Source organism: Scyliorhinus canicula, chromosome 1 (genome assembly GCF_902713615.1).
Source record: "Scyliorhinus canicula chromosome 1, sScyCan1.1, whole genome shotgun sequence".
NCBI classification, from domain to species: domain Eukaryota; kingdom Metazoa; phylum Chordata; class Chondrichthyes; order Carcharhiniformes; family Scyliorhinidae; genus Scyliorhinus; species Scyliorhinus canicula.
The window spans coordinates 254,199,506-254,215,539 of NC_052146.1; the positions used below are offsets into that span (position 1 = coordinate 254,199,506).

General features: G+C 43.9%; 1 protein-coding gene across 5 annotated transcripts in view; it reads right to left on the reverse strand.

Annotated features, from left to right (window-relative positions):
- Positions 1–16,034, reverse strand: part of ush2a (Usher syndrome 2A (autosomal recessive, mild)) — a 1,354,742-nt gene that overhangs the window by 283,874 nt on the left and 1,054,834 nt on the right. For 4 of the 5 annotated variants that reach the window (XM_038811752.1, XM_038811743.1, XM_038811716.1 and 1 more), the window contains one exon: positions 5,143–5,351. In XM_038811752.1, coding sequence (XP_038667680.1) covers positions 5,143–5,351 — 209 coding nt within the window. Of the gene's footprint in view, positions 1–5,142; positions 5,352–8,376; positions 8,534–16,034 lie in introns of those variants that run through there. The other variant, XR_005462328.1, reaches the window with a different exon arrangement.

The window sequence follows — 16,034 nt, forward strand, 5'->3', positions numbered from 1 at the left end:
TCTACATTCAATACATTATTTGACACTTCTGACATTCAGGGAGCATGTTAAACATCTCTTGGGAATACTAAATACTTAATAAACTCTTTAACAGTTTTCAGACAGGTGATGGGAGGCATGGGTACATGTGTACCAATGGTTACATGTATGCAATCTATGCTTCCCTGCATTCATAGGAAGTTCTTTCATTACACTTGCCAATGTCCATTGGAAACTGCTATAGCTTTTGGTCCTGGTAGAGAACTCACTATTGAACTGTTTTTCACATATATGGGCTGCAGGATGACTGTTGCAAAAAATAAATCACATGTTGCAGTCTGGTGGAATCCTGAAGCAACAAAGTTAGAACTGCTGCTAAACATTCACTGCTTACCAAAGGCTTGGGGTGTGATTTAAAGGAAATTTAACAGAGTCCCGTGTCAAGCACATTTAGCCGGATGTTTCCCAGGGCTGACAGCGCCAAGCATGATCCCGCTATTAAACAGGACTCTGCTTCAAGCCTCCACAAAGAATGCCCCGCCGAGGCTGCACTTCATCCCTTTTGCTGCACTATCGAGCTCTGCCTGCCAGTGAGCGGGGTGCCAACCCACACCATGGCCTTCGGAACCCCCCCAATGTCCTAACGGAACGATTGGGTCATCGGAGACCCCGCACCTTACCTCATAAGGACATGGAACACCCGGGCCTGATCCCCGGTGTGGGAAAACTGCCACCCAGGCATGGTGGCACTGCCAGCCAGCACCCTGGCAGTGCCACCTGGGAACCATGGCAATGCCCAAATGGTACTCAGATGGCAATGCCAGGATGCCCAGGTGGAACTGCCAGGCTGGCAGAGCCAAGGTGCTCAGGTGGCATCAGTAGTTGCAGGGTACCACCTTGCCCAGAGGCCGATCACCTAGTGGCCACCAATCACCTGGGGGAACCCCACCCCTTCAAGTGCCATTTGCCTGGTCCACATTGGTGGAATACAGTGCTAAATGGCACTCACCTGGGGTCTCCGATGTGTGGGGGCTGGTACATCTTGGCCGGGCCATTGTGGGCAGGATCCAGATCGCAACGTCTCGCGAGATCCTGTTTGATGTCGTGAAGTGCAACAAGCCGGGTAAATCTCACAAGGTGCTTCTTGCGAGATTTACCAGCCGTGTTGCCTCCTGTCTCGGGCGCAGTGTGGCCGTTAGAACAATCCTATGCTTTTTGGGCTGATGGACTTCGTTACACAAGTCGACACAGATCTGTGACAATCAGCCTGGAGATGCATAGCCTCCTCAAACATTGCTCTTTAAATCATAACGAATGCAACTCGTTCCCTATTTTAGCTCACAACTTTATTTTGATTGTCTGCCCTAGAAATTTTTTATGATGAAATTATTAATTTCTGTATGGTTTGGAAATTACAGTTTAATAACAGTGTGACATGATTGCTGTAAATGACTGAGATGTTTAGAGTTATTAAACCAACATAATATGCAGCATTTCAGCAAACCTCTCAGTACTGAACTAAAAGTAGCTTATAAATGCTTTATAATTCCGTGTAACATGTGTTATTGATTGGCAATAAGCACTGGTTATGAATATTTATAAGAATGCTGTGATCATATTTGGAGCCAGCAGATTGTGGCAAAACAACATCAGTTGACTTGTCAGCAGTCAATATATTCTTACGATAATAAGATGTGATATATATTTAAAGCAAAATCTGATACTTTGCATTCTATCAATATGGAATAATTGGTAGTGGGGACTGATTATAAAATTGAGGCTTTCTACTCAGATGCTAAATCCTGAGACAAAACTGAAAACTGAACATCCAAATCTTGAGACTAAACAAAATGAATTCAAATTAAAACAAAATTAAGTTATTTCACTAAGAATGCCAGACTTCCCATTTCTACCCATTGACCAGCATTATGCAACTAAAATAAATCAGGAATCTGAGCATATCATATAATTTCCACAGTGCAGAAGGAGGCTCATTTAGTCTACACCAATCCTCTAAAAGAACACTCTACCCAAGTCCATTTCCCACCCTACCCTCTTAACCTAACCTACACATCCTTGGCCACTAAGGGTCAATTTAGTATGGCCAATCCACCAGCCGACACATCTTTTGACTGTGGCAGGAAACCAGAGCACCTGGAGGAATTTCACACAGACACGGGGTGAAGATGCAAACTCCACAAAGTCACCCAAGGCCAGAATTGAACCTGGGTCCCTGGCGCTGAGAGGCAGCAGTGCTAACCGCTGTACCACAGTGCCACCACCATGTTGCATGGTGACTGTGTTCTTCATCTATTTGCAACAGTGGGTAAAAAAGCCTCAGCAAATCAACACAAATAATGAAACAGGAACTAACAGAAGTTTTTCCGGGCTATCATTAGAAGGTTTTAAAAAAAAAATTCCCTTGTTGATTTCTGTGGTGAGCTAACAGCTAAGGTTTCTTGTTGTAATGTTCACAGAAGGTCAATTTAGAGGAGTTGGTACTGCAGATCTGACAGTGATATGACACCAGTAATATGGTCCAGTCTGCAATGTTGATATCGCTGCTCTGCTGCAGGACCACTGTGTGCCGGTGCCTACTGTTCACCCGAATGTGAAGTTATGTTGTTATAATAATGAAATACTGCACTCAATGCATAACATGCTGGAAGGACATCACATTCTTAAAGTCAGGGTTTTGGATACGAACAACTTGTGAGTGACTGCCATTCTTGGAGAAGGAGGTGTGAATGGTATTTTGAGGCACACCTTGAGATACAAAATGCAGATCAGGCCTAATAATGCTGCACCCTTTATGCCATAACATAATGGTTACCATCCATTGTACTATCAACACCACACCAAGGAGCAACTGTGTATCGGTTTGTGTACATACATTTAAGTAAATTGGTGCCATTTGGAAAAGATAAAATTGCATCTTAGTTATTACATCTACAAATAGTTTCCTTGACATGAAAGGAATAATAACATAACCAGAAACTGTTTAAAATTTGTGATTACACTTCAACATTGGAACTAAATGTAATAGGAAGACATTTTTAAATGATTTACAACCAGTGTTTATTACAAATTAATAACGCATGTTATACACATGATTAAACATTTATAAAGCAGGATAGTTCTGTATTTACATTTTTACGGAAATATTACTAATTAATTATTGCAATGTACCACCATTTTATTAAGGATATTTTCATTATTCATAAAATGTGATTTCAATCCTATTAAATAACTATACATTTTTTATAGTTAGAGCACTGAGGCTTTGTTAGGCATTAAGCACGACATGACAGCACACACTTAAATTAAGTGATACCAATCTGTTTTTTAAATAAAATACTTTATGAATCACTTTGTCACTTTTCTGCCATTGTATTCCCATGTCTAATCTGTTTTCACAACAATGAAACAAAGCAGCTTCAGTGTCTGGTTGGGTAAATGCGCTGTCTGAGGTAACTCTAAGATCAACTAACCATGTAATTCTATGCAACAAAGGGGATCCTAAGTAGTTTATGAGATTTTGGCAGTGAAACTTTAATTGGCTACTGTAGGCTTGGGCTAAAAGAATGAAAATTATCAACCCAAATTCCTGAATACTTACTTGATCTGTCCAAATTTGGATGATGGGGTAAAGATAGGGGGCTGGATTCTCCGTTTGGGAGACTAAGTCCCCATGCGAACATGAAAACGGTGTTGTCTTATGCCAGGATAACTGGTGCAAAACTGGAGGGGGGAGGAGGGGGCTTGCAGCCAGGCAGCTCCCAGCTCTAGCTGCCGAAAGGGCCCGAAGCATTGCCGGTTCCGTGGCCAGCCGCGCATGCGCATGGCGGTTGTCTGCAGCTGCTGCGGCGTGCTTCATGGCAGACGCAGACCGCGGACCTGGCTTGCAAAAATAGGCCCCCTGCTTCGGCCGGCTTGCACGCCTCAGACCGCCACCCCCACCGTGCCCCCAGTCCTGAATAATGCCCCCCTTCCCATGGATCGGCCCTCCACCAACTGTGGTGCCGCTGGACTGAGTCCACAGCCGCCATGCTGAGTTCCCAACGGGTGAGACCACATGTGTCCCACGCCATCGGGAACTCGGCCGGAGCATCGTGGGACAGGCCTCAGGCAATCGCCTGATGCCGTGGATACAGCGTGCGGCGTACTCCTAGAGTACACCGTTTTTCAGGGGGCGGTAAGCGGCGCCATCCCGGATTTTGTCATCAACGGGGATTCTTCGCTCGGTCGCCGAATGTGATTTTGGCATCGGGGATTGGAGAATCCAGCCCAGGAAGTGATGCCGTTGTGATGCCTCGTGTGGCCAAATAACCTGCCAACAGTCACTTTCTAGTTTCATATATGAAGAATGATGGCTTTGATGAGATGCTGTGCTTGGGCAACATGGTTGCAACTGGATGCCAAATTGAGCCAAGGCATTTAGGAGTGGATAGAAAAAAAATGTGCATGGTGGGGTGAGAATCCTAAATAAAAAAGTAATTCCAAAAGGTATAAAGCACCAAACATTTAAATTAAAGCTTTCAGTGGGCACCATACAATATCAGGTTTAGGAATGGCTCAAATTTTAACACCAAAAGAAACAGAATAAACTGATTGATCTTATTGTGAGAGGTAGATTTATTGATCTTTTTAATATTCAAGAAATTAATGACTATATTCTCTCATTTTCATACATCATGAGGAAAAAAATACTATATTTGGCATTTTAAACAGATGTTGGTGATTTCAGTGCAAATATTGAACAGAGCAAACTTCTCTCTTTCACTGTGGGAAATTTGGATAACCCTACATTTAAGGAACTAAAGAAAATTATGGGCTATTCATTTCTTCAATGGAACCAATGGATAAACAATTCTAAATTTAAAAAGGTAGTTCATTGTTTATATTACTGTCGATTAAATAATTAGGAGACTGGATTATTTTGATCACAAATGTTGATTTCCTCCCTTTCTACCTCCAACCATAGCCCCAAAGTATATTTTAAACCTGGAATCGCAGAGAAATTAGTTTTTAATCAGCAACCGAGGCAAACACTGTAGATCTGTTACTGCAACAAAAATTAAACTTTGACTGTTTATATTGAAAACAAGGTGAAGCACAGTCAATTCAGCTTGTATGAATGACAAAGCAAAGTAAAGATATTACCTTTCCATCTTTATTTCTTTCAACACAACTCTGTTCTGAGGGAATATAACCAACCCCATTACAAAATTGTTCATTGCTGGATATAACTTCAGTCCCACAGCATTTGACTTGGGCTCCATCAATGATATGGGATTTCCTTGACCCATCAGGTCCAATGCAGCAAAGGGTAATCGATGCATTTATCAGGTCCTGCCCACAGCAGACCAGCCCTAGCACAATGGAAAACAACAAATTTTATTTTTTTAATCACCTTTGCTACAGCAATGCCACTCTAATTATTATCAAGCTTGTTCCAGTATGATAAATTGCTAATTGCTTAATACCCTAATCAGTGTTCATTCTTTGCACAGATAAACTATGACAGCGCCATTAATTTAAATAGCAATTTCACTTAACAGCTAGAACTACACACCAGATTTTATACAACATTTCAGCAACTGCATCCATCACTGCAGCATTCTGACATAAAGATGTCTGACGTGTGCTAACTCACTTAGAGAGAGCAGATGTTGCAGAGTGTGGTTTGGTAGTAATTCCCAGAGTGCATCACTTCAGCCTGAATGAGTAGCACATATGCAGCTAGACATGTTTTTCTAAAATAGCCTTGAATATCTATTAAACTTTGACTTTTGTCAACTGCATTAGTTGACATCTGTATCTTGACATCATTGCATGCCTCTGAATTTTCAAATTTTTAAAATGAATATTCTTTTCTTGAATCGTGATTTTATGGAAATAAGACACGATCTTGATTAAACAAAACCAACAACTACAAAATTATGAATAATTTTCTGTTAATAACATCTGCTTTACAATATAGTCCATTTTGTGGTTCAGATTATTGAGTATACATCAACCTTGTTCAACAGAAGTACATTATACCTTCCTTATTTAGGAATTAATCTGTGTGTTGATACACTGTAATGTATATATAATCTGACATGCTAGGTAGTGGAGTTACTAATGTGTGTGACATTAACAAGATATTACCCTTTTCTTAAATTAAATAGCCACTGCATTCAAGGCAATGATTCAATATTTGTACATCCCAGGCTTGTTATTTGTTTTTCTTTTTCTTTTTGCTTGTTCATAAAGAACAAGTGACAATTGTAACTGTCCCAGTTCCACAATCCAAAACGTCAGGCCCAATTTATTTTTGTTAGAACTGAATCTGCAATTCAGTGCAAGTATGTAAGTGTACATAACTGGGTGCAGCAGTTAAATAAATTGCACTTCAAAATCTAGTGCTTTGTCCTTACAGTACACGGCAGTTGTAGTGTCAGATATTGGGTCAGATCTTGCTGGAAAAAATAATGGCTTCTTAATGACCCAGGCAGTTATTTATGTGCAAGTTGGCCAGCAGATTCAGGGCGTTAGAAATACACCCTGACTTGCGGCTCTCCAGAGCTTGGTGGTCAATTTGCGTTGTTCTACAAACACCAGCTCACCCTTAGCCTCCCCATTATTTTTTAGAAATTGCTGGATTTACATATTAATTGTCCATTAAATGTGCCACAGAAAGTTAACTGCGGTAATTACTGCGTAAGTACCCTTTTAACTACATGATGAATTTTAATGATGTGCTGAGCAACCTCTCTGGCAGCGAAATTGAACACTTTGAACAGTGGAATCGCATTCCTTCAGTTGGTCAATTGTTTGTGGAGATTTTTAACACCTCAAATTTCTAAATTTGACATTTTAAAATCTTTACACCTCTTTTCTCAATCAATCTAATCTTTTTTTCCCTCTCTTTTTTTTCCTCTTTCAGGACCCGATTCACCCTCCTGCTCAGCCATGTTCTGTCTGTATAATCTTTCAATCTCATTGGTCAAGCAGAGACAGCATTGTTATCATCATTCACCAAAGTCCCTGATTTTCCATTGCCCTTACCATTATCAACGTGCACTTTTAACCAGTTATGGTGCAAACACTATCCGGCTGATGGCAGCAGAAAAGTCGAACTGAGATGGTACATCGCAAATTGTAGAAAAAAAATAATCTTTATTGTCACAAGTAGGCTTACATTAACATTGCAATGAAGTTACTTTTCACAGTAACTTCAATGCAGTGTTAATGTAAGCCTACTTGTGACAATAAAGATTATTTAAAAAAAATGTTTTAAATGCCTTACGCCAGCCAACACTTGGCCGAACACATCACATAAAAAAGACACTTCAAAAAAAACATTGAGCGAGGGAAGGTTCTCTCAATTTCCACGATAAGTAGGCAGAGATAGTAGTTGCTATGCATTTTGTTTTCTGCAGTTTACATACTAACGGCACTGTTGCTTCATAGAGCCAGGATCCCAGGTTTGATTCCCTGCTTGGGCCATTGTCTGTGCGGAGTCTGCACGTTCTCCCTCTGTGTGGATTTCCTTCAGTTTCCTCCCACTTGTCCCGAAAGTCATGCTGTTAGGTAATTTGGACATTCTGAATTCTCCCTCCGTGTACCCGAACAGGCGCTGGAGTGTGGCAACTAGGGGCTTTTCACAGTAACTTAATTGCAGTGTTAATGTAAGCCTCCTTGTGACAATAAAGAGTATTATTATTATTACTACTACATAGCTTGTAACTGCATGCAACCGTACTGGACTATTCAAAACCAATACATAACTGATAAGGGGTGCGACTCAGCCACCGTGTTGCGCCCAGCGCAACAGCGCACACGGTGGGTGAATACCACGAGAGCTCCAAATCGGGCTCCGTGCCAGTCCGATCGCAAGACTCACTTCGCCTGGCTCGATCTGGATCACATCCTCGCTGGGCGTGGTAGGGATCAGCATATTTAGTGGCTCATTAAATACCCGGGCACCGCTTTCACCCTACATCCGGAAGTCAATAGCTGCACCTGTGCAACCTCAACCAGGTGTCGTTCAGCACTGATTTCCACAGACGTGGAGCTGACATGATGACATCCCAGGGGGTCTCACAGGCCATTTGAGACCAGTGGGCAGGGACAGGGCATGGTAGTACCCTGACACTCGCCCTGGCACCTAGGCATCAGGGCACTTCCAGCCTGGCACCCTGAAAGTGCCAACTGGGTGCCCTGGCAGTGCCATCCTGGGAGGTGCTCATGAGATGGGGTGAGGAGGGGGGGGGAGGTTCCGATGACTGATCACATATCCATGTTGCTGCTGTCCCTTTTATTCCATGAGCTCACAGGTTTGTTGTGTGGCACTTTGTCAAATTTGTACACCATATCTACTGCATTCCCCTAATATATTCTCTCTCTTACCTCATCAAAGAACTCAAGTAAGTAGATGAAACATGAGTCATCGGTGGAGTAGTCATATTATCACAGGGTAAGTAATCCAGAGTCCCAGGTTAATGCTCTGGAGACTTGATTTTGAATTCTATCATGACAGATGGTGACATTTGAATTCAATAATAATCTGGAATTAAAAGTCATTAAAAAGGTCATAATGACTGTAAACCATTGTCGCTTGTTGCAAAAACTTTATCTGGTCTAGTCTGCGTGTGATGTCAGATCCAGATCATAAGGCCAACCCATAAATGCCCTATGAAATGGCCTCACAAGTCACTCCACACAACCTTCCGCCATGTTGTGTGGGACTACCATCATGCTAAATGCAATAGGTTTCGAACAAATTCAGCAACTGAAGTCTGCTCAACCAAGATGTTCTCTGGAATATCAGGAGCAGTAGAATTGTATTCAACCACAATCTGCAACATTAAAGCATATCCCTCCACTCTACCATTACCAGCAAGCCAGGGGACTAGCCCTGGTTCAATGAAGAGTGCAGAAGGGCATGCCACGAGCAGCAGCAGGCATACCTAAAAATAGGTGTCAACCTGATGAAGCTACAACACAGGACTACTTGTGTGCCAAACAGCATAAGCAGCACGGTGGCGCAGTGGGTTAGCCCTGCTGCCTCACGTCGACGAGGTCCCAAGTTTAATCCCGGCTCTGGGTCACTATCCATGTGGAGTTTGCAAATTCTCTCTGTGTTTGCATGGGTTTCATCCCCACAACTCAAAGATGTGCAAGGCTAGGTGGATTGGCCCTTAATTGGAAAAAGTGAATTGGGTACTCTAAATTTATAAGAAAAAAAAGTGATAGACAGTTCAGTATTCCACAGCTAACGGATCAGATTTAAGCTCTGCAGTCTTGACACATCCAGTTGTGAATGGTGGTAAAAAATTAAACAACTCACTGGAGAACAAGACCCTTTAATGATGGGGAAGCACAGTATATTAGTGCAAAAGAAAATGCTGAAGCATTTTCAATAATTTTGAGTCAGAAGAGCTAAGTAAATGATTCCTCTCGGCCTCCTCTGATGGTTCCAGCATCACAGATGCCGGTCTTCAGCCAATTCGATTTACTCCATGTGAACTTGGGCTGGATTCTCCGGTCCCCCAGCCGCGTGTTTGTCGGAGGAACATTCCTTGTTGGTGGCGGGATTCTCTACTCCCGTCCCTTGTCAATGGCTGAAGCCACCCTGCGCCCCTGAGAAACCGGCTGTTGGGGTGCACTGCCGGCTGGAACAGAGAATCGCAATGGGAGAATTCTGGACCTTGTTACTGAATTGTATTTTGTGCCTGACATCTGTCATGATGATCCTTTCTCCGCTTCATTTTACTCTCTATCTTATTTGTCATTCTGGGAATGCTGGATTTGTTTGCCTGACCTTTCACCCCTTCTGAGAACATACCTTGACTATACCCAAAGTGGCTGCTCTTCATAGGCAGCCCATTGTTCAGTTACAGTTTTGCCTGATTTGCATCTTTGATTCCTTTTTATCTGGGTTAGATCCATTCTCTTCCTATTGTAATTCGTCCTCCCTGAATTAATTATTCTTACTCTGTATTACTCCTTGACCTTTTCTAATTTTCATGCCATTTGATTGTTATTAGGAGCCTGACGGCTTAATGTGGGCCTCCAATGTTCTATAAAAAATATACAAACAAAATCAAAGTATACTTGTGTGACTCTGATTCTAAGAATTTTGTATGATGGGATAATGAATACCAATAGATAAAGCGATTTTTGTGTTCCTCTCAAGTTATCCGCAAGTAGTCCCCCGCCACAGCACAGAAAATTGGCGAAGCATTATGTTTAATAACCCGATCAACACATTCTAGTAAAATTCCTATGTGTATTATTTTAATGAATATTTTAACTTATTGATTTGAAACAGGTTAACAACTTTGTGAAATTAAGGCATAGGACTTTCGTTGCCAACTCTATTTGGATCGATTCCCAGAGATTTGGTCCCATGATATTTGGTCAATGACACACACTGCAGTGTGTAAACGTTAATGTATTTAATTGCTTAATAACGCATCACTCAAACTTCTACAACAAGCCACAGGGAGACCGATTCCAAATTGTGTTCCAAGGGATGGAAATGCATGGCTGGTCTTGATAAGTTGACCACTGCCCAAGCACAATATAATTTGTGTCATGATGTCAATCCACTACTATTGTATCTTTAGGCTAACAGCACAAGTGAAATAGATTGCTGGTGCATGTGGGTTGAATGCAAGATCAACAGAGGTTTCTCATATTGGTCTTCACTGTACAAGGGTTAGTACTAGACTAAGGACAAATGCCCGCAAAATAGCCGATGAGGTTACACGTCACATGACTCCTTTCTTAGAGACACAGTTAAGGGCAGCATGATAGCGCAAGTGGAAAGCACTGTGGCTTCACAGCGCCAGGGTCCCAGGTTCGATTCCCCGCTTGGTCACTGTCTGTGCGGAGTCTGCACGTTCTCCCTGTGTCTGCATGGGTTTCCTCCGGGTGCTCCGGTTTCTGCCCACAGTCCAAAGACGTGCAGGTTAGGTGGATTGGCCATCATAAATTGCCCTTAGTAACCAAAAAGGTTAGGAGGGGTTATTGGGTTATGGGGATAGGGTGGAAGTGAGGGTTTAAGTGGGTCGGTGCAGAGTTGATAGGCCAAATGGCCTCCTTCTGCAATGTATGTTCTATGTTCTAATTACAATAATCCATATATCTAACAACTACATCATGGCATCCTCATGAGACAGGTGTGTTCTAAATACTTGTTTGTGTGTTTGTTGGGAGAAAGGAGTAGGGGGTGGACTTCAATTCATGAAGTCATCAGTGCAGTGCTTTTGCTAGCCATAGTTAAGTTAATACAGATACTAAGGTGAAGAAAAAAACAGAGTCTCTTCCTGACCTGTCTATGCATGATGAAAAAACAGTTTAACCAGACTGGTAACAAACTATGTTATGGGACTGTTAAACAAAGTCTACTGGGGCTAAATTGGATTTCCCCAAAATCCCACACAGGGATGGTGAAGCACAACTAATCACCATCCATTCAATGTAATGTGCAGCACACAAACCAGAAATTTCCCTTAAAGTTAGCCTGCACCTCATAAAGTGTCTGGCGCAGATGCTAGCAGTCATGTATAAAGTGTCCATCAAAGTACCACTTGTCTCAAACTGGAACAAACCGGAGGGTAACAGGCATGCTTTCCATCCAAACTCACAAGGAGGAAATAGTGTTAGCCATTATCGAGATGCCCATTGCTGACACCATGCCATCTGTGGGGCTGAAACCATTACGGGTGAAGATACCTTCATATCTAATCCTCCAACATTCTATTTTCTCCGCATCACACAATATTTTCTGATTTACCAGCTGCAGTTGGTGTAACGTATTTGTTGGTGTATTTGTTTCTTCCTTCCAACTCGAGGACCTTACCATTGTGTGTTTTTTTCCCTTGCAGAAAACCAACAGGTACAACCTGGCCAGGCAATGGAGGAACACCATGAACAGTAGTGATGAAGATACACTACGGTGGAACTCAGTATCTCAACCCCTGAACCCCCCCCCCCCCCCCAAAGCCCAATTCACCTATAAGGGGACCCATGGCAGTGCCCTACCATCTGGCAGTGTCACATGGACATCTTGGCATTGCCAGGCTGGCACCCAGGTGGCACTACCAGTGTGCCAGCTGGCAGTGCTAATGTGCCAGGTTGGCAGTTCCAGCTGACAGGAGTGGCACCAGCTGTGACAGGGCGCCACCCCACCCAGAGGGCAAGCACCTGGGGGCATCCGATCCCCAAAGAAGCCTCCACAAGTGATGTTCCGTCTGGTCCCCATTTGTTGGGACCAGCACTGATGGCACTCACCCGAGGTCTCCGAGGTGATAGTTATAACTCAATGCTCAGATAGATCAGGGGAGCGTATGTTAGAGTTAGATCCCAATGCTCGGATAGATCAGGGGAGCGCATATTAGAGTTAGATCCCAATGCTTAGATAGATCAGGGGAGCACAAATTAGAGTGAGACTAGCTGTCTTGCTAGAATATACAGATTTGCAAAATAATGATCTCGCCCACAATGTGCGTCTGATGCGATCGCGTTAGATCTTATGAGGCGTGGTGAGCGGGTAGATCCTGGAAGAGAGATCTCCAGACATCTACGTCGTGCCGCCTTTCGGGCGCACCGCAGTCGGTAGATTGCGCCTTTAATAAGGGCAAAAAGAAGTCAGGCGAGTAACATTAAGAAGACGATTATTTATAACACATATGATGTACAAATTGGGCCCTGTCAGACTTTTCCGGGCCCTCTCTCTCTGTTGATCCCATACACTCTTGGTAATAGACCCAGAGTTAATGGGGGAGCTCATAGTCCTTAAGCCAAACAGGGAAAACAATCAAGCCAGTCCTGTGTGCTCCATGCAGGATATTATACCCCTCCCCCCAAGTCCAAAGACCCCCAAAGGGAATGCTGAGGACGATGAAGATGAGGAGTGGATGCAAATGAAGAACAAGAAGCAGTTAACAACACCCATGACGAGGAAGACTGAAAGAACAGGTGAAGCCCCAATAGGTAGCAGGTGACACAAACACTTTGGTCTTGGTACATCATTGACTGGTGGTGGGACAGAATCAACCACAGTATAACGAGCCAGAGAATTGCGCTTGCAGCTGGACCGCTGAGGCGAAGAACCTACCGGAGGTGGATGAACAATGGCGTGCGAGACCCCAAAGTTTTGTGTCTCCATCTCGGAATCAGATGACCAAACATCAGGAATATCAGTATCACGAGAATAAAACAATGTAGTCGGTTGTGCAGACTGAAGAGCAACTAGCAAGACCAGGGTGGAGAACCCACAAGGGGCCGTCTGAGACGCAGACAAGAGCAGGGTAGATTTCCCCTGGAGTGGAAGACTGCTGAGCACAAAGCTGGTTGAGGTGACACTCCATCAGTTGACCTCGAACACGGATCTGGTATGAAACGGGACCAGTTTGGTGAATGATAACCTCAGGAAACCAACGAGGACCTTCATCAAAGTTCCGATCACTGACCGCCTGGTCAGGTGTGAAATGGCATAGGACAGAATGCCTATTCGGGCAACGCCCTTGAAGATCCTATGTGCGACGCACCTTTGCACCTATGTTGGGTAGCAGCAAAAGCAACTTAATGAGGAGTCAGCGACCCATCAACATTTCGACCATGGCCACCCCTGTAACAGCATGAGGAGTCGTCCGTTATGAGAAGAGGAAGCATGCCAGCCTGGTATCCATCGAACCTGTGGTTTGTTTCTGCTGTATGGTAGATTCTGCTCATCTATTCAGCACCAGATGATAAGGCGCAGTGTGAACATAACGGCTGCATTTGCCTTTATGAAGGCTGCAAACTCTTCGCTAGTAAATGAGGCCCCGTTGTCCATAATGTTGCAGCTTAGCTAACACCGGATCATACTGCATCCAATTACGGATGCAAGAGGCTGTCACTGGCAAGATATCCATGAAATTGAAGACTGCCATGATCTCATCGGCCGTGGGTAGTTCCACCAAGACAGCTTGCAACAGGAGGTGACTTAATGCTTGGCATTCGCAATCGATGCTTGGACAATGTTCGAATGATTATTGTAGCCAGCCAGTTGTAGAGCCCACCTTTGGCTAATGCAATGCTTGGCACCGCCTTATTCTCGCGAAACAGGCTAGGCTAAGCGGTGGCTTATGATCCTCTTTTGCGAGAATAAGGCGATTATGATGAAAAAAATGCCAGCTGTAACCACATTGGTGGAAGCGTTTAACTCCGAAGACTACCGCCAGATATTTTTTTTCTATATGGGCATAACTGCATTCAGCAGCCATTAATATCCTGGAGACAAAAGCTATTGGACATTCTAGCCGTTGCTCATGTGATGAGAAAGGACGGCACCAATTCCGTGTGGCAATGTGTCACACGTCCAATAAAGTGGTTTTGCTGTGTGAAAATGAGTGAGGACTTTGGATGGAACTAACATCCGTTTCACCAATTGAAATGCAGTCTCCTGGTGAGCGCCCCAGATCCAGGATCAATTTTCTGTAGAAGAAAATGGAGGGGAACCAGGATTGTTGCGAAATTCAGTATAAAACGGGCATAATAATTTATCAGGCCTAAGAAGAAGGAGCAAAGCTCTGTAACATCATGTGGTGCGGGGCTACTGTTATTGCCTGCACTTTGTCAGCGACTGGATGTAGGTTGTCCCGATTCACCCGATAGCCTAAATATGCCACCTCCTTCACATTGAAGACACACTTTGCTTTATGAAGACGGACACCATTCTGAGAACCAGTGCAAAATTGCCTCAAGGTTTTTGAGGTTTTCCATCTCCATCGCTCCCATAATTAACTCATCGTCAAGATAGACAAGAATGCGCAGGAGACCTCGCAACATACCCTCCATGACTTGTTGAAGCATGGCGCAAGCTGAAGAGACGCCGAATGGAAATCGGCTCTACCCATATAACCCCTTATGGGTGTTGGTAGTAATGTATTTTCATGAGGGTTCTTTCTGTTTGTGCTGCAAATAAGCATTGCTCATATCCAATTTTTGAAGCAAGGTGCATAGGTCTCCGATATGAGGGAGTGGGTAGCGGTCCAAAAAAGTAGCCTTGTTTCCGATTAATTTGTAATCACCGCAGAGGTGGAAAGTCTGGTTTCATGACCGGGACCACCAGCGCAGCCCAGTCGGCAAAACAAACTGGCCAAATTATCCCAAGGCTTTCTAACCCTTGGAGCTTAGCTGCGACTTTGCCCACAATTGTATAGGGGTCTGGTTGAGCATGGAAAAAAACGAGGCTGGCCCTGTGGATCAATATGAATTTTCACTATGGCCCCTTTTATTTTCCCAAGGCTGGGCCTGAAAACATCGTGGAATTTCTGCAACACCACATATAAACCGTCTGTTTCAACCTTGTGGATACGTTACCAGTTGAGTTGCAAATGGTGCAGCCGACCCTGACCCAGCAGGTTGGGACTGTCACCCTGTACCACTATAAGGGGAAGACTCAAAGACTGATGCTAGTAAACCACCGGTGTGAGCATGGAGCCCACAATCAACAAACACTCCTAAGTATATGTAGTGAGGTGGGTGGCCAAATCAGCTAACAATAATTTACACACACTGTGTCAGCATCTGTCTCTAATTCCATCTGAATTAAGCGGCCATTAATTTGCATGCGGATAGGAGCCACTCGTGGTGCAGGCACACAGTTCAGCTAAATTCCGGACTCATCTTCCCCCTCTTCGGGATTGACCAGATAAAGGACCCGCGCATGAGTCCGACGTCTATCTCGTCCAGAGCAGTCTGGCACTGCCCTCACACAGCCAGCAGCTACATTTCTCAGAGGGGACAGTCGGCCCATCCCAAACCCGGAGAAGGGGTTCACCGTGGCCTAAGTCCTTGAAACTTCCGGCCTGCTGCATCATGGTGATCCGCTTTAGCCGGGAAAAGGCGTGAAGGGGACAGCATCGAACGACATTAACCTCCATACTTTGGAGTTCCTGTGCACCCGGAACGGCACTCTCCTATGGAAGAGCAATCTGCAAAGCCTGCCAGAATGTTAGGGACGTTTCTCCTAGAATCCTGTTTTGTACGTCGAGATTATTAATACTGCAAAC